The sequence below is a fragment of the Callithrix jacchus genome, chromosome 12 (genome assembly GCF_049354715.1).
Source record: "Callithrix jacchus isolate 240 chromosome 12, calJac240_pri, whole genome shotgun sequence".
NCBI classification, from domain to species: Eukaryota; Metazoa; Chordata; class Mammalia; order Primates; family Cebidae; genus Callithrix; species Callithrix jacchus.
In genome coordinates, this window is record NC_133513.1 from 39,123,388 (window position 1) to 39,141,979 (window position 18,592).

Genomic DNA, 18,592 nt, shown 5'->3' on the forward strand with positions numbered 1-18,592 from the left:
AGGGCTGGAAGAACACAGTGATGTGACGCTATTAGCTAACAGTTGTCGGGTACCTACCATTGTGCCAGGTATCAATTTAAACATACACACTGATGCATCTGAGATAGGTATCATTGTCATGCCTCATTTACAGGTTAGGAGCAGAGAAACCAAATGTCTTGACCTTAGGCCATTTATAAGGCCCTCTTGTAAACAGGGATGATATTAATTATTCAGTAAGTAGAGGGAGCTGGGTTTGATCTCAGGCGTCCAATCCCAATGCTCAGGTTTATTAACGAGCACTGTGAATGCCCAGCTCAGTAATGTGACTTTAGCCAGCAACAACAGGGAGTCACTGAAGGATCATGGAAGAGCTCAGTGTGTTCAGAACAGAGTCTTGGATACTTGGCAACTTGGGAAGGGCATGGGCCTGGACACTAGCCATGCCCGGGCCACGAGCAGCTTGAATGCTGCCCACCTTGTCCCTGTTGGCCACACCTCAGGGTGAGCTCTGAGAGCCCTGGCTTGGTAGCTGCCCTTACCAAGTGTTCTTTAAAAATATCCCCAAAGGCAATGTGAAGTGGGCAGACTGCAGCTCCTCAGGCAGCCGCCCACAGCATGCCTGCCCAGCCAGGAGGCATCACTCCCTGGACATCACTGCCCGGGTCACCTCCAGGCAGGCAAGATGGATTGTGAGGAGGCCCCATGGCATGCCATCACGTGCATGCTGTGCAGGGCCCAGGAGCCCAGCGCCGCCGAACAGGAACCAGGTCCTGGCTCATTAGACAGGGTGAAATGGGAGCAGGACAACAGAGAGGGAAGCCAGGTGGCCTTGCAAATGAACTCCCTGCATATAAGTAGCTGATCAGTCAAATGCTGACAAGTTTATCGTGTAAGGCAGAAAATGAGCACTATGCCCAAGCTCATCCACCATGACTCTGGCCCAAATGTAATGGAAACACGGGATAGCGGGCTGGAGGCACGTGGCAGGAGCCGTTTGTCTTGTGGTATACTCATTGAGCACATCGAGGCTCCTTTAAAGTGGTGAATCAATCTTCCTCAAGAAGCCCTGCTTAATAGTGAGAGGTGGGGATTGAATAATAGGAGGAGCTTGTGCTGACACCCATGCCTGTGGAGGGAGCTAACAGCTTTGGTGGTGTGGAAATTCCAAAGGCCAGGAGGCCTTGAGGAGCCCTAAGCCTGGTGTTAGAGGTTGGAAGCTTATAGGCTGAGACTGTAGTGAGCACAGATAAAACAGTAACTGGTACCTCTGTCTATGCAGGGCTACAAGACTCAGGTGCTGCTCTCTAATGTGCACTACTGTGCCCAAGCACCACCAGACATACACCACTCTAAGACGCCTGCCTTTGCTTGCTCTGATCTATTCCCTGGGAAGTTAGCACAAGTTAGATTTCGGTGCTGTGCCCATTCTCCTTCTCACAGTCCAGGAGATGGATGAACTGGGCTCTTTCTCAGGGACTTAGCCCTTCTTAACATTTCCCAATCCCATCTGAGCATCTTTCCTCCCTAGATGAAGGAGTACTCTCATCTTCTTTTTTTTTGAGACGGAGTTTTGCTCTTGTTACCCAGGCTGGAGTGCAATGGCGTGACCTCGGCTCACTGCAACCTCTGCCTCCTGGGTTCAGGCAATTCTCCTGCCTCAGCCTCCTGAGTAGCTGAGATTACAGGCACGCGCCACTGTGCCCAGCTGATTTTTTTGTATCTTTAGTAGAGACGGGGTTTCACCATGTTGACCAGGATGGTCTCGGTCTCTTGACCTCGTGATCCACCCTCCTCGGCCTCCCAAAGTGCTGGGATTACAGGCGTGAGCCACCGCGCCTGGCCACTTTCTTCTCTTAAGAGGTAAATCTGCCATCATGCATCTCATATTCTTCCCAGCTCTCTGGCCTAGGGGGTGATCTTTATACTGTCTGTCCTTAGAGGCTATGAGAATTTGGACTAAAGTATTTCTCGCTCTTGCAAATCAGAGCTGCTTTGACTTGAGTTACATAAGCCTCCTTTAACGAGCTCTGGAGCGAGGGTCTTCTGATTCCAGGAACATATAATTTTCCCTATTCCTCCCGCTAAAAGCTTGGACATTTTATTTAAAACAGACATAAGGAGACTCTGAAAGATGGAGAGAGGAAGGCAGACTAGTCAGTGACCTCAGGACCCAAGGAACACCACAGGGGCAGATTTTCTGAGTATTATGGACTTAACTGTGTCCCCTGAAAAGTCAAATGTTGAAGCTTCAGCTCTCAGTTTGACTCTATTTAAAGGGAGGGCTTTTATAGAGATAATTAAAGTTCAATGAGGTCTTAATCCAATAGGACTAGGGTCATAAGAAGAGGGATAGATATCAAGGATGTGTGCACAGAGAGAAGACCAGGTGAGGACACAGTGAGAAGATGGCTTGTCGATGCCTACACTGTGCCACCTTCATCTCGGACTTCCAGCCTCCAAAACAGTGAGAAATAAATGTCTGTTGTTTAAACCACCCACTCTGTGGCATTGTGGTGGCAGCTCTAGCAAACTAAGAACCTGTGAGGTTTTTCTTTGTTCTGTTCCGTTTTTACCTAAAATATCCAACTTGGTGTTGAAGAAGTCAGCAGCATAAAAACACAAGTTGGTATAGTAAAAAACAAACAAATAAACAACAAAACCCCACTCTCTCTAGCCAAAGGATCAGAATAGCAAGACATAAGACTTTCAGATAATAACTGTTCTACTTCAGCCAAACACCACAGAGAAAACTCTGTTATCCCTCCCTTGGCCACCACCACACCGGCAAAGGCCGAGTAGAGAGCCCAGACTGTACCAAGTAATGAGGCATCTCAACTTCTGGGGGTATTGGAGAAGGCATAGCCTCAGATAGAAGCTGGGACTTCCATCACCAGTGGGCAATAACCACCCTTCCCTCCTTTTCCCCACACAGCGTTAATAGAGACCATGTAGGTAGCTTGGACTCCTACCCTGCCACCCTGCATTAATAAGAAGTCCCCTCCCCCAGGGTGTCAACAGAGACCCAGTGAAAAGCCTGTGCTTCCACCTCCACCTGTTATAACCTCCCCCATTCTCTTACTGGACTAGTGTCAGAGGAAGCCACCTAAAACATGCTTAAATAAGATCCCAAGTCTCATAACACAATACATTCAAATTTCAAAAGAAAATTGCTCATTCTACCAAGAACTAGGAAAATCTCAACTTGACTAAAAAAAAAAAAATCGTGGCCGGGTGCTCTGGCTCACGCCCTTAATCCCAGCATTTTGGGAGGCCAAGGTGGGCGGATCACTTGAGGTCAGGAGTTAGAGACCAGCCTGGCCAATATAGTGAAGCCCCATCTCCATTAAAAATACAAAAATTAGCTGGGCATGGTGGTGCGCCCTTGTAACCTAGCTACTGGGGAGCTGAGGCACCAGTATCCTTTGAACTCGGGAGGTAGAAGTTGCAATGAGTTGAGATCATGCCACTGCACTCCTGCCTGGGCAAGAGAGCAAGACTCCATCTCAAAATAAATAAATAAATAAATAAATAAAAAGCAGTCATCATAAAAATTCAATAAGCAATTTTAACATATTTATAACAAATGAAAAAAAATAGGAAGTTTTGACAAATAAACAGAAATTCTTAGTGAGAAAATAAAAGATATAAGAAGAACCAAATACAAATTTTAGGACTGAATAATAGAATAACCAATGTAAAAAGCACGGTGGATAGACTCAATAGGAGAACTTACAGAGCAGGGAAAAGAACTTAAAGGTCTTCAGTGAACTTGAAGACAGAACAACACTGATCAGCCAATTGGAATAACAGAGAGAAAACAGACTGGGGGAAATGAACAGAGCCTAAGGCACCTGTGAGACAAAAGGTGACGTTAATGTCACCAAATTCCCAGGAGAAGAAAAAGAGGACAGAGCAGAAAGGACTCAGGGAGATAATGGCTAATACTTTCCCCAATTTGGCAAAGGACACAAATCTAAAGATTCAGGAAAATAAGTTAACCTCAAACAGGATAAATTCAAAGAAATCTACACCAAAACATATCATAGTCAAACTTTTGAAAACTGAAGACAAAGGAAAAATCTTGAAAGCAGCAAGAGAGAAACGACACTATATATATATATATATATATATATATATATGTATGCATGTGTATATACATGTATGTATATATGTATGTATGTATATAAACACACACATATATCTTCACACGTGCGCACGCGCGCGCGCACACACACACACATTCCATAGGAGAAAAGCAACTAAGACAACAGCCAGAAATCATGAAGGCCAGAAGAAATTGTCATGGTATTTTGTAAGTGCTGAAAAAAAAGAACTATCAATCCAGAATTCTATATCAAGAAAAAAGTATCCTTCAGAAACGAAGAGGGGGAAATAAAAACATTTTCACATGAGGAAAAACTAAGAGAATTTATGCCACGCAGACCTGTCCTGAAAGAATGCCTAACAAAATATTTTTTTTTAAAGAAAGACAACGATAAAAAGAGAAACATTGGAACATCAAGAAGACAGAAAGAACAACAGAAAGGGTAAATATCTGTAAATAAATTCATTTTCATTCTCCTTTTAAGTCTTCTAAACTATGTTTCAGTGTTGAAGCAAAAATCATAACACTGCTTGATGTGGTTTTAAATGTATATAGAGATAATATTTAAGACAAGTGCATTATAAACAAAGGAGACTAAAAGGCAGTAAGCTTTCTACACTTCACTAGAACTGGTAACATTTCAGCATTAATAGACTATGATAGGTTATGTATATACAAGGTCATACCTATAGACACTATTAGAAAAAGTTATAAACACAGATAATGCTAAAAAAATTACATGTAAATAAAAATAGAATTCTAAAAAATGTTCATGTGACCCACAGGAAGGCAAGAAAAAGAGAACAATAATTGAAAAACAGAAAACAAAAAATTAAATGTTAGAGTTAAGCCCTAACACATCAATAATTATGTAAGGTGTAAATGATCTAAATACACAAGTTAGAGATTGACAGAATATAGTACAAAACATTACCCAGCTATATGCTGTCTACAAGAAATGAACATCAAATATAATCATATTGGTTGGTTACAAGTAAAAGGGAGGAAAATATTTTTCTTGCAAACATTAATCAAAAGAAAACAGAAATGGCTATCTTAATGTCAGGTAAAGTACACTTTAGAGCAAAGAAAATTTACCAGCGACATAGAAGGACATGATTTAAAAGTAAAGGATAAATCCACCAAGAAGGCATGGCAATCCTAAATGCATCTGTACCAAGCATACCATAAAATATGTCATGCAAACACTGATAGAACTGAAAGGAGAAATGGACAAATCCACAGTTGTACTTGGAGACTGTAACACTGCTCTTAACAATTGTTAGAACAACTAGACAGAAACTCAGCGAGGACGTAAAAGAAATCAACAATATCATCAGTCATTCTCTTCAAATACCCATGGAACATATGCCAAGATAGACTATATCCAGGACCATAAAACAACCCTCAACAAATTGAAAAGAATTAAAGTCATTTAACCTGTGTTCTCTGACCACAGTGGACTCAAAGTAGAAATCAGTAACAGAAAAATAACATAAAAAGTTCCAAACATCTGGAAACGAAATAACATACTTATAAATAATTAATGGTCAAAGAGGGAGTTGTATTAGTCTGTTTTCACACTGCTATGAAGACCTAACAGAGACCGGGTAATTTATGAAGAAAAAAATATTTAATTGACTCACAGTTTTGCATGGCTTGGGCGGCTTCAGGAAACTTAACAATCACGGCAGAAGAGAAGAGGAAACAAAGACCTTCTTCCCATGACAGCAGGAGAGACAGAAAATGAGGCGGGAACTGCCAAACACTTTTAAACCATCAGGTATCCTGGGAAGTCACTCACTGTCACGAGAACAGCATGGGGGGACCCACCCCCATGGTCTAATCACCTCTCACTGGGTCCCTCCCTTGACATGTGGAGATAAGAATTTGAGATGAGATTTGGGTGGAGACACAGAGCCAAACCATATCAGAGGTTTAAGGGAAATGTTAAAAATATACTGGAATGAAAATTTAAACACATCATATGAAAATTTGTGAGATACACCTAAAGTATCTTTTCTAAAGGTTTACATTAGAAAACTCTCAAATTAATAATGTAATTTCTTACCTGAAGAACCTAGAAAAAGAAGAGCAGAAAAAACCCAGTTCAAGAAAGAGGAAGGCAATAATAAAGAGCATAAATCAATGCAATTGAAAACAGGAAAAAAGATCGATGAAAAGAAAGCTAGTTATTTTAAAAGACGAATCAAATTTATAGAGAGACTGAACAAAGAGAAAGAGAGAGAGAGAGAGAGAGAGAGAGCCACAACCACTAATATCACTACAGATCATGCGGACATCAAAAGTATAATAAGAGGATACTATACTATAAACAATTCTATACACATAAATCTGACAACTTATATGAAATGGACCAATCCCTTGAAAAATATAAACTACCAGAATACATTTAATATTATGATTTTTGAATAGTCCTATTATTATTAACCTATTTATGCTGGAGGTTGCAAATTTTTTTTATGAAAAATCAGATCTTGGTGATGACGTTAAGCAATAGGATATAAATAACTCCCAAGATCTTACCATTCCAATAATGGAACACTAGGCATAAATGGGTTAAGGATATTTAATTAGCAAGATTAAAACTCCTAAATAAGAAATCTCCAGGCCAAATAATTTCACTGAAGAAGTCTAACAAACATTTAAGGAAGAATTTATACCACATTTATACAATCTGTTTCAGAAAATATAAGAGGAGGGAACATTTCCTGATTTATAAACCTGGTATCCTGATACCAAAAGAAGACACATACAGTACAAACAAACAAAAAACCCAAAGCAACTATAGAATAGTGGGCCTCACAAATACAGACACAAAAAATACAGAACCACATATTAGCAAGCAGAATTAAGCAATATATGAAAAGAATTAATACACCATGACCAACTGGGGCTCATTCCAGGGATGCAGGGCTGGTTCGATATCTGAAAATCAGTCAGTGTAATCCACCCCATTAACAGGCTAAAGAAAAAAATAACATGATTATATTAATTTATACAGTAAAAGCATTGGGCAAAATTCAACATTCATTCATGATAAAATCTCTTGTTGAAGTAGGAGGACCAGAAGGGAACTTCCTTGACTTGATAAAGAACATCTACAAAAAGCTTATAGCTAACATCATATTTAAAGGTGAAAGACTATAATTGAGTTTCATATGTGAATATTTTATATTGCAACCTTGCTGAATTCATCAATTCTAGGAGTTTTTAGCTTTGTAGATTTGTTGGTATTTTCTACATACATAATCATGTCATGAAAATTGGGATTGTTTTATTTTTTTCTTTCTGATCAGTATCCCTTTTTTTCCCTTATTCCTCCGGCCAGAACTCCAATACTGTGTTAAACAGAAGTGGTAAGAGTAGGTATCTTTTTCTTCTTGATCTTACGGGGAAAGCATTCAGTCTTCCACTTTTCAATATGATGTTAGCTATAAGCTTTTTGTAGATGTTCCTTATTAGGTCGAGGAAGTTCCCTTCTGGTCCTAGTTCTCTAAGATGTTTTATCATGAATGGGTGTTGAATTTTGCCAAATGCTATTACTGTATCGATTAATATAATCATGTTATTTTTTTCTTTAGTCTGTTACTGTGATGGATTACATTGTCTTCATACCTATCAAAATGGTTAAAATAAAAAATAGTGACAACACCAAATGCTGATGAAGATGCATAGAAATTGGATTACACATGCATATATTGCTGATGGGAATGTAAAATGGTACAGTCACTATGGAAAACATTTTAGCAGTTTCTTAAAAAACCAAACATACAACTACCATGTGACCTATAAATTACATTCTTGGACATTTTTTCCTGTAAGTGGAAACATAGGTTCACACAAAAACCTCTACATGAATGTTTACTGTAGCTTTATTTTTTAATAGCTTGAATCTGGAAACAACTCGGATGTCCTTTGATAGGTAAATGATGAAAGAAACTGTGATACCTAGCATCATGGAGTACCATCCGCAATAAAAGAAAGAACTGTTGACACACGCAACAATTTGGATGAATCTCCATCCAGAGAATTATGCTCTTTGAAAAAAGCCATTCCCTATGCCATACATGCTATATGATTTCATGTATATAATATGTAATATTTCTGAAGCAATAAAATTACTGAAATAGAGAACAGATTTGTGGTTGCCCAGGAGTTAAGAAGGGGGTGAGGTGGCTGTGGTTATAAAAGGGCAGCATGAAGGATCCTGGTGGTGATGGAATGCTCCATGTTTTGACTGTATCAGTGTCAGTGTCCTGGTTATGCTATTGTCTTATAGTTTTGGAAAATGCTACCACTGAGGGAAGACTGGTACATGTGAGATCTCTGTATTACTTCTTACAACCGGATGTTAATCTACAGTTATACCAAAGAAAGTATAATTTGTTATTTAATTTATATATATGTAAATTAAATATATTTATATAAATTTATATAAATTTAATTTATATAAATTAAATATATTTATATGTATTTATATAAATTTAATTTACTTATATTAAATATATATATTATATATAAACACACCTCTCCATATCTCGTTCTAGAGCCCTTTGTGTCTATCTCAAATACATATATATATATATATATTATGTGAAAGAACTTAAGAACCAAGAAGAGCTCTTTCTTTCTTCTGGGTTCTAACCACTCTTCCCACAAAGGCAGAGGAAACAAAGAGCTGGGGGAAAGAATGGTGGGGGAGAAAGGCAGGAGAAACAAAAACAAACAAACAAAAACACACAAAAAACACCTCCCAGCTGTCTTGTACCCAAACATTACTGTGCTGCTCATAAAATGGAAAATGAGGGCCAGAGGGATGGTGACCAGGGAGAAGGTAAAGACAGGAGTCCAGTGTGTGTACACAGAGAGAGGGTGGTACGTGGAGGGCCCAGGGAAAGCAAAATGCACCGCAGAGTTTTTAGGGATTAGGATTCCATGCAAAGAGCAAAGCAGCCTGAGGGCCCTCGGGCCCCTGCCTCTGACCACAAGGACAGTGCCCAAGTTCAAGTTCCCCAGATTTTTCCAGAGGGTTTATGGGCATTGGGCAAAGCATCCCCAGGGTGATCCCCAAATCTAATAAGAGCTACCATTTAGTCAACACCCTCTGTGTGCCAGGTGCCAGGCCATCTGCTTTACAGCCCGTCCCCTTGGTCCTGCCCATAGGACACACTGTGATCTTCATATAGACTAGGAAGCCCAGGCCACAGGAGACAGCAGCCATGGTAGGTCAAGTGCAAGCCTCCTGCCCTGGACCACTTGCCTTTCCTGCCTGGATGCTCTTGTCCCTAAAGGTCTTCATGCTTCTTCTGAAGGAGGGAGGCATTGGCCCAGCCCCTTCCCAGAGCAAGAAAATCACATTCAGTCTTGAGAGCTCGGGAGGTATTTCTGGGCCAATTAAATCAGAGAGGCTGTTAGTGCTAATGTGTAATTGGTTTCAAAATAACAGACATGCTTAGCTCTGGATGACAATATTTAAATAGCAAAATGCCCCCATCCTGAGTGGTTCTTGTAAACCATGACCATGGGCTTCTGCAGCTGCAGCCGCCTTCTGTCAGTTCCCTCCTTGCAAGCAGTGGCTCAGCTCTAATTGGCTGTTGGGGATAAATATTTACGGGACTGTGTAAACGAAGAGCATCTGCCTCTCAGGTCTGGAAACAGGCTCTCCATGGCAGCACCCGGGAAGGCCAGTGGGCTGGGAGGCTCTCCAAGCTGGTCATCCTTTTCCTACAAATTGACAAGCGCTGTAGTCTCCCAGACTCAGGGCGGAATGTCTAATTAAATTTCCAGACCAGGATAACGGGTTGGCTCCTCTTGGGTTCAGGAAGGCCATAGCTTCAAGGCAGTGGGGAGGGAGGTCCTAAGAGGGTGTGCAGGCTCCCTTTGAGGCCCCAAGCCTGTCTTCAGAATTCCACCCTGGCCTCCCTGGCATTGTAGATCTCAGGCTGGCTAGGCAAACGCTCTCTCCTGGCATCAGCCCCCGTGTCACCACCGGCCACGCCTAAGAGAGACACAGCCTCTTCCTCTGTTCCGTGGGAATGAAATCCCATCACACAGGTGTAACAAAGGAGAGAAGGTGCCCGGGACAGAGCAGGCACAGAGGGGACCTGGATGCACTGCTAATATCCAAGGAAGCAGGTCCCACCCTGGGCTGCACATTTTAAAACACCAGAGTGCTATAAAAATAGATTTCTTGGCCCCACTCTGTCCCTCTGGAAAATCACTGGGGCCCAGGAATCTGTTTTGTTTTGTTTTTATTAAGGAATGCTCTAGACAATCCTGATGTCATCATCCAACCCCAGTCTGGAACCAGGGCTGAGTCATACTGGCCTCAGCACACCTGGCTTTGGCCTCAAGTTCCTCTATGGAGGCAGCCTCCCAGCCCCTCAGGACTCTGTCTGAAATACTGCTTTGGTTTAGCCTGTGCATCCTGGTGATTTGGGCCCCCAGAGGACACTGGCAGTGGCCTGTGGATGATCAGACCACCTTCAGTGATGTCAGCACACACAATCCTACACTGTGTCTGAGCCCATGTCTGAGCTGGAGCTGGAGGGTGTAGCAGGCAGCCCAGCTCCCCTGCATGTGGGCTGTGCCATCCTGGCGGTCCCTGGAAACCTGTGAGCCTCATGCCCTCAGTGTCGTGGCACAGGGTCAGGCTGGGCAGCCTGGGGCTCATAGGGGGGAGTCGACCTGGTTGGGGGCAGGATGGAGGCTCAGGAGCAGTGTTTGCAGGAGAGAAGTTGATGCAATGAAGGGTTGGGGTGGACGAGCCCCTGCCTCGGGCCTCAGTTGACTGTGTGAGAATCTGGGGAAGCGTTTTGTCTGAGCTCAAGTTCCCTTGTCCGGACCTCCTGGTGGAGCGCAGCTTAGCCAAGGCCCCCTGCCAGCCACTGCTTGCCTGGACCCTGTGCCCATGGTCACTGTCTCTGTATCCAGGCTCCAGGAAGCAGGGGTGGGATCAGGGCTTGAGCTGAGAGGGTTGGGAGCTATGCTGCCCTAAAATAGCTCAACCCATTTTGTGGAGTTAATCGAAATACTGCTATAGGTCAGAAAGTACCTCAGCTCCAACAGCCACAGCTAGGCAGCCACCCTGGGGGCTCCCTGGCTCCCCCATTCCCCCACTCCCCATGCTACGTGTCCCCTAAGTGCACCCAGTTCTCACACCTGTCCTTTCCTCCTTCTAGAGCCCTTTGTGCCTATCTCAGATGGACCATTCCTCTGTATGGCTAGACTCTTTGTAGGTGTCCCCCCAGCTCTGCCTCAACTGCAGTGTGGTGCTTCCCAGAGGGGCTGCTTCCCCAAGGTGCCTGCTCCCCTGACACCCTCTCAAGCATCCGAGGGCCAGGTTGAGTAGACAGTTTCCTTCTCTCTGTTCCTGTTTCTAAACAACTCCTCCCTCATCCCACTTTGCTTTGGAGCTGGAGCTGTTAGGCTTTTACCCTCGCCATCACTGTCATCCCCGTTGTTTCTGTGCTGCGCCAATCTCTTCCTAGGTCCCCATAATGAAGACCTGGGTTCTCAGTTCACCTGCTTTCCCCATGCTACTGGAATCATGGTCATGGTAACATGAGCATCCATGTGGATACCCAGCCCCCATCCTCCTCTCCCAGCTCCTCTACCTTTGACGGTCTCAGCCCTGTACCCACGGCCAAGATCACATCTGGGAACTTTGCCTACCAGGAGCCCACCACGTCTCAAGTCTCAGTTTCAAGCATCCACACACTGAGCACACTTCTAGCTTTCTAGTTCACATCCTCTGATACCACTAAACACATCTCGTCACCAGGACGGCCAAACCCCTTGGCCCTACTGAGCTCTCACTGTCATCTACCCTGTCTGTCACTTCATTCATCTTATGGGGCAAATTGTGTCATCGCAAAAATTCCTGTGTTGAAGTCCTAACTCCCAGCAGCTCAGAATATGACTGTATTTGGAGATGGGACCTTTAAAGAGATAATTAAGTTAAACGAGGCCATTTGGGTGAAGCCTAATTTCATATGACTGGTCAAGTTATAAGAAGAGATTCGGATACAGATATGCACAGAGGAAAGACCACATAAAGAAATAGGGATAAGGCAGCATCCACAAGCCAAGGAGAGAGCCCCAGGAGAAGCCACCCTGCTGAACTGTAAGGTGGCAAGTATCTGTTTTTGAAGCCTCCCAGTCTGTGGTGCTTTGCTATGGCTGCCCGAGCAGACTTGAACACATTTCCTTACTCAGCTCAGATTCTAGCATGACGGTTCCCTGCCACACCTTGACTGTCCCTGTCAGTACACTCACCAACTCTGGCTGAACCTGAGGAGCTGAGCATTGGTGGGGAAGATCACATAACAATGCTAATTAGCTTCTCCGAAAACATATCACTCAAGCGTCGTATATGACCTCAACATTGTCCATAAATCTTATCAAGTTTTTCAAGCCTTCTTTCCTACTTTCCAGGAGGCTATTTCATACATTCTATTTTGTCTTCAGAATCCAACTCCCTGCCTCTTATCTCTTATCTTTCCTCTTACCTCTCATCTCAAGGCTGTGATCTGAGACCATCTGGTACCAGTTGGGAGCCTTTGCATACTCTACCTCCACAGTTTCAGGCCCAAGCTTTCCGTTTCACCTTGCACCAACCAAAGGCCTCTTATTTTCTGAGTTCCGTCTCCTTTTGCCTTTGTAAGAATTCCACCCCTCAATTTATCTCATAGCTCTTCATCAATTTCTTTTACTGAATTCCTTCCACACATTTGTCTCTCTTCCTAAAAGCACCTCCCTTGACCTCTTTCAGCAATCCCTCATTCTTCTGCTCTTTTTAGTATCAAAATAGCTGAAAAAAGTCAACCATTCTCACTGGTTCAACTCATCGACAATTTCTTTGTGCTGTTGGACCACTTCCATCAGTGTGCAACCATTTGTTCTTCCTGGTGCTCTGGTCTGACCCTCAGCAAGCCCGGTGACAGCCTCAGGATTGCGGAACTGGGTCTCCCGTGACCTGTTCTTCCTAGCTCTCCACGGCATTCCACGTGGCTGGCTGCTCCTTCCCTCTTGAATCTCTGTGATTCTTCTCCTGGGTTTCTTTTACCTTAGGGGCTGCTCTTTCTCAATCCCCTTTGCATCTTTCTCTACATGACCTCCAGCTCCCCTGTTCTTCTGTTTCTAGATGATCTCACCCAGGTCCATGACTTTAAGGATCATTTATGTACTGATGGCTCTCAGATTTATAGCTCTGTACTGACCTCTTCCTTGGGCTCCAAAAGCATAGATCGAGCTTGATGTCTCCACCTAGATGACTCAAGCACCTCGAACCCAGCATGCTTGGCAATGATTTCTCCATCCTGTACCCACTCCTTGACCTCTTACTAAATGGCACCAACATCCACTCATGGCTCGGATAAAAAGTCCAGGAATTGTTCTCGCTTCTAACGGCCTTGACCCCACTGGTCTCTCCATCTTTACTCTCAACCCTGGCCCAAGCTGCCATACTCTTTCACTGGGAAACCAAAATCATTTTGTAAATGATCTCCCTGTTTCTGTTCCATAGGCAGGGCAGCTCTAGGGAGGGGGACTCTGAAGAATCAGTTTCCCGCTGTGTAGATGACACAGTTGGTGCTAACTGGATTAATTGGATTACCTAAAGGGATGCGCGTGTGTCCCCTCCTTTCTGTCACATTTCTCTCAGAAACAGCACTTCCATTCAGAAAGCCAGATCAAGTGCCATTAACAAATCAATTCTGATCCATAGCCCAAGCACTCAGACCTCGGAGCAATCCAGCCAGCCCAGAAGGGTGTGTCTTGGGCCTGGCCTGCTAATAAAGTGGAAACTATGTTGGAGGCAGAGGCAATTATTTCGATGCCTGTCTCTATGCCTGGAGGGGAGAGGAGTGGGATCTGATTATATCATGGTCTCCTAGGGGAATTAACTTACTCTGGAATGCAAAGTTATTAATTCTCCAGTATTAAGTGAGGCTAGGTCAGGGAGGATAGTCAGCTCTCAACCTCTCTGTGGCCCATACAGCCCTCTATTTAGGACAGCATTCAGCAGGTGCCCAATAATTGGAGGAAAGAATAATTAATTTGGAAAATGGGGAATAAGTCTGGGGCCTGGCATTTTTAATCACCCTTCACTCTTTTATTTAATAAATGTAACTGGGCCCTGACTGTGTTTCTCAGAAATTAAACCAAGCAGACAAGGTCCCTGTCCTTCTGACCTTGAAGGCAGGGGGCAGGGGGTGAGGGGGGAAGACAGATAATCAGCATTCATCAAATGAATGCAAAGCTGTCTTCAGAAAGTGAGCAATAGAATCAAGGTAAGAGAATGGGCCACGGTGACAGAGCACGCGGGAAGGATGCCCAAGGAGGGCCTGTGGCCAGACACATGGGCTGAGTTCTGCATGGGGCAAGGAGCCAGCTGGCTCTGGGGAAAGACCCTTCTAGAGAGAGAGAGACCAGAAAATGCAAGTGCCTGTTGTCAGGCAACCAGGCCCAGCACATCTGGCTCAGGCCACCTTTGCTGGACAGCTATTCTCCTTTTCATCCCAGGGGCAGGGTGGTGTGTCCCTGCCGGGCAGCGGGCTTTGCTCAGGGTTGGTCTGCCTGCCTGGGTACCATCCTTCCCTCCAGCCTTTCTCACACATAACACGGGGCCTTGCTCCATTCCCACCTCTTCTAACAGAGCCTTTCACAATCCCACTCTAAAGGGCTGGCTCCCTCTCCTCTCTGAAGTCCTGGAGCATGTTTTTGACGCCTGATGTGGGTCAGCGCTGCATGCCCCTGGACGTGAGTCTCCTCCCCATGCCCTCTCTTCCTCTTCCCATTATGGGGCTGCTCCTGGGTAGAGGCCTCATCTCCTTTGTCTCCCACACTCCACGGGTCTAGCCCAAGGCCCTCAGTAACAGGCCTGGAGAGTCTGATTGTATTGCCTAGCCCAGTAAAATTCTGAGGGGCAAACAGAGACTCACAGAAGTCTTGCTTCTCATTTCAGTATCTCTAATGTAGGCAAGGAAGGAGGGCATTCCATTAGTTCCTGAAATAGGACCAGCTTTAGATTTGAAAAGTACTTTCCAGAAGGCTCATAAAAAATTTTCAAGAATATTCCTGTCTTTCTTATGGGAATGCTTGGAGACTTTCATAATAACAGTGCCACAAGGTAAAGGGTAGCTTGAAGATGAGGAGTCCCAGGATGGAGACATCAGGTAATAGAGGTGGCGAATCACTTTCCCGGAGGCAGGCTCCATCCCACATCCCCATTTGATGACTGATCCCCTAGCCACTCTCAGTGAGTGCTGCCCCAGCCCACCAAGTAAACACACCTGTTCACTTGCAGCCAGCCTTCCTCCAGCTAACTCCACCCCCACCCAACATTCCCAGACATACCCAGTTCCAGCACTGGTTAGTCCCGCCAAGAACACCAGATAATGTCAGATGGAACACGAGGGCACAAAATGTGCCTTCAGCAGCAAGGCACCGTGGCTGGTGACAGGGCATGCTGTGGTCTTGAGCTCCCGCGCTATGGCTGATGGGGATGAGGCCCTGGCCCGACCCCAGAGGAGGGAAAGCCGATGGGCACGAGCATGAGATGGGCATGGAGAGGCACTGGGCACTGTCGCTGACCTTTCACGAGGACTGTCCTGGCCTCGGCCCACTCGCTTCTCCCGTCAGATGTCAGCAGGCCAATTGGAGGCAAGCGCTCATCCTCGTTGGAAGCCATTTTGACTATCTTTCTCAACTGAGTGAACAGATCCCCCTCACTGAGACGGCGGAAATTAATGACAACATCCAAGACAAAGAACTGTGGGGGAAACAGGTCAAACACGTCACTCGATGGGTGGCCCGTGGCACCAGGCCTTCACTCAGCCTTCACAGGTAAGCCTGGGATAGGGATGCTCAGGCCCCAGGTTCTCAAGGTGTTTAGAGGTTCTCAGTTTAGGGACCAACCCAAGGCTATTGACTGTGCTGGATTCCATTCTGCCCCCAATCAAAGAAGGCAACATAAAACTTAGCCAAAAGAAAATGTGCTTTTATGGTTCACAGAATCCATCATGTTTGCGAGGAATGGAGCATAAATTGGCACAGCTACTGTTGGAGGGCTGTGTCTAGCGAAACTAAAAATGTGCATACCTATGACTAAGCAATTGCACTTACAAATGCACATTTTAGCCTGAGGCTTAGAGAAACATACTCATGTATATTGGAAGACATGAGGAATGTGCCTCTTGGCCTTGTTTGCAACAGCAAAGTGATAGCAAGAGCCTCACTGTTCTCCAGAAGGGGAATGGCTAAGTGAAATGTAGTGTATATGTCCGGGGCATGTCTACTCAGCCACTGAAAAGAGTGAATTAGCAGCAAATAGAGTCACAGGGATGAGCCACTGGTGAGTGGAGGAAAAAAGCAAGCCAGCAATCATACGCAGAGGAAGACTGGAAAACCAACATACATCACGCGTGCATGTGCACCTATACATGTGTACCTACATGTGCTTTGTCTGTCAGCCCTGTGGTTCTGTCAATTTGTAACTTCGAAGGCTAGAGCCTTGGGCTTTGTGAAGGGTCTATTCCCAGACCCAGGTCAAGATACCCTTTTCAGCTGATTAATATGAGTACCGTGTTTTCCCTTCCCCTGCAACCCCCCAGCAGTGTCTGTATGGCCTGGACCAGTGCAGGGGCCCAGAGCATGTCTGGAAGGGGTGGATATAGTGGCCCGTGGGAGCTGGGAAATACTGGGCTTGACTTTTGAATGAAGATGGAGAAATGTCCTTGGTCTGTGACCAAGGTGTCAGGTGGGCTGCAAGGCCTCCTATTTGGCCTTTGAATCTAGAAACAGAGGTCACAGCTGCCCTCAGTTGTCAAGCTTCCACAGAACTCCCAACTTACTACAAATGTGAGGTGAGCCTGAGAAGATCACACCATAAAGCAAGTCCCAGGGGAGTCCCTGGGATGGCTGCCAAACATGGGTTTTAGTAAAGCAAAAACAAAACAAAATTGTTTGTCAGAGGAAATATTTATGTGAAGCTCAATATAGGGAATATATACTGTGGTGGGCACTGGGAAGAGATCAGGAGCCCTCATGCTCAGCCTGTCCCCCAGGCCCCATGGGTCCTTGTTGGCTCTGCGGAACCCAATCTGAGGACCTGAGCTGCAGCAGGTAGAGCGTGACCCTGGAGCACTGGCCAGACCTAGGAGTCCTTCCCACTCTTGGACAGATCACTTAACTTGCCTGAGTCTCATGTCCTCATCTGTCACACGAAGCTCCTAAGGCCCTCTCTGCAGGGTCACTGTGAGGATTAAGTGGGACGAATACATGTTAAGTGCCGAGCTCACAGGCTGGCACGTGAAAGGTCCTATTTGTCAGTCCATAACACTGTCTGATTGTGTGGTCTCTAGTAAGGCCAAAGCCTGGGTGACTGCATGGAAAAGAATAGATGTACAGGTGGAGGGTCTCGATTGTGACCCTCAGTGCATCAGGGCTGAAGTGAGAGTCCAGTGAGGGTATGCTCAGACTGATGGCTCTCATTCTTAGAAGCCAACTGGTGGAGAGACATGGGACTGACTGGAAGTAGGGACCCCACTTTGGAGACACGGTGCCCCAGCTCCCTGTGCGACTCAGGGAAAAAGGCTGAGCACCCTCGAATGTGAACACATAGTCACTGCGTGCCCTGTGCCCTCCCTCACCAAGACAAGGGGCTGTTTACCTGGTTGCAGCAGGCCACGATGACGTGCTCGGGCTCTGGCATGATGCTGCTGTTCTGGGCCACCAGCGTGTCCTGGGTATGGCCGGGGAGCCGGTAGGAGGAGAAAAGCCCATAGTATTGCCTCATACAAAGGGGCTGCCCTGACAGCTGCCCTTTGGCACAGTCAGTGGGAATGGAATGGCTGAAGGAAAGGAGTGGGAAGGGAAGACACCACGAGGGGATGGCAGGGGTTGAGGGGAGACAGAAAATGGGTTTTATTATAATTTGATCAGGAAAAATGGGGCACAGAACCAAGAATTGCATCACAATGGCAGTTGCAGAGCTCAATTCTCTTTTAAAAGTAGTGGAGGGCCCCATTTCCACAACCCATGGAGACCCTCAGAGTTTTCTCAAACCTCTGCCTCATGCACAGCATGTGCAAGCCTTGCCAGTTAGCCTTCTGCACCTTTTCTTATGCTGATCTTCTCTCAGCATGCCTTTGCCCCAACCCCAGCACTCAACTGTTCTATTCAGAAAACTCCTTTCCCTTCTTCAAGAGCCTACTCCTTTATCTTCACTCTTAGAAGCCTCCTCTGAGGTCAACTCAGGAAGTTCTTTTTCCTTGTGGTCTCAGCATGCCTTGTTTCTATCCTTCCTCTCTCCCTTCCTTTCTTCCGTTCATCCACCCATACATCTATCCATCATCCATCCATACATTTACCATACATCCACCACCAAACATCCATCCACCATTCACTCATCCATCGACCATCCACCCTTTATCCACCATCTATCCATCCTTCCATCCAACCTTCCACCAGGCATCCATC

The 18,592-nt window shown here is 45.3% G+C and overlaps 1 protein-coding gene and 1 long non-coding RNA gene across 2 annotated transcripts in view; one reads left to right on the top strand and one right to left on the bottom strand.

Moving 5' to 3' along the window:
- LOC118146260 (uncharacterized) overlaps window positions 1–8,409 on the top strand; it is a 50,944-nt gene extending 42,535 nt beyond the window's left edge. Inside the window, exon 3 of the long non-coding RNA XR_004731868.3 lies at window positions 7,998–8,409. This is a non-coding gene — a long non-coding RNA (uncharacterized LOC118146260). The remainder of the gene's footprint in view (window positions 1–7,997) is intronic.
- CHAT (choline O-acetyltransferase) overlaps window positions 1–18,592 on the bottom strand; it is a 55,701-nt gene that overhangs the window by 25,148 nt on the left and 11,961 nt on the right. Inside the window, exons 6-7 of the mRNA XM_035267676.3 lie at window positions 17,784–17,964; window positions 15,707–15,884 (exon numbers count right to left, since the gene is read on the bottom strand). Coding sequence (XP_035123567.1) covers window positions 15,707–15,884; window positions 17,784–17,964 — 359 coding nt within the window. The remainder of the gene's footprint in view (window positions 1–15,706; window positions 15,885–17,783; window positions 17,965–18,592) is intronic.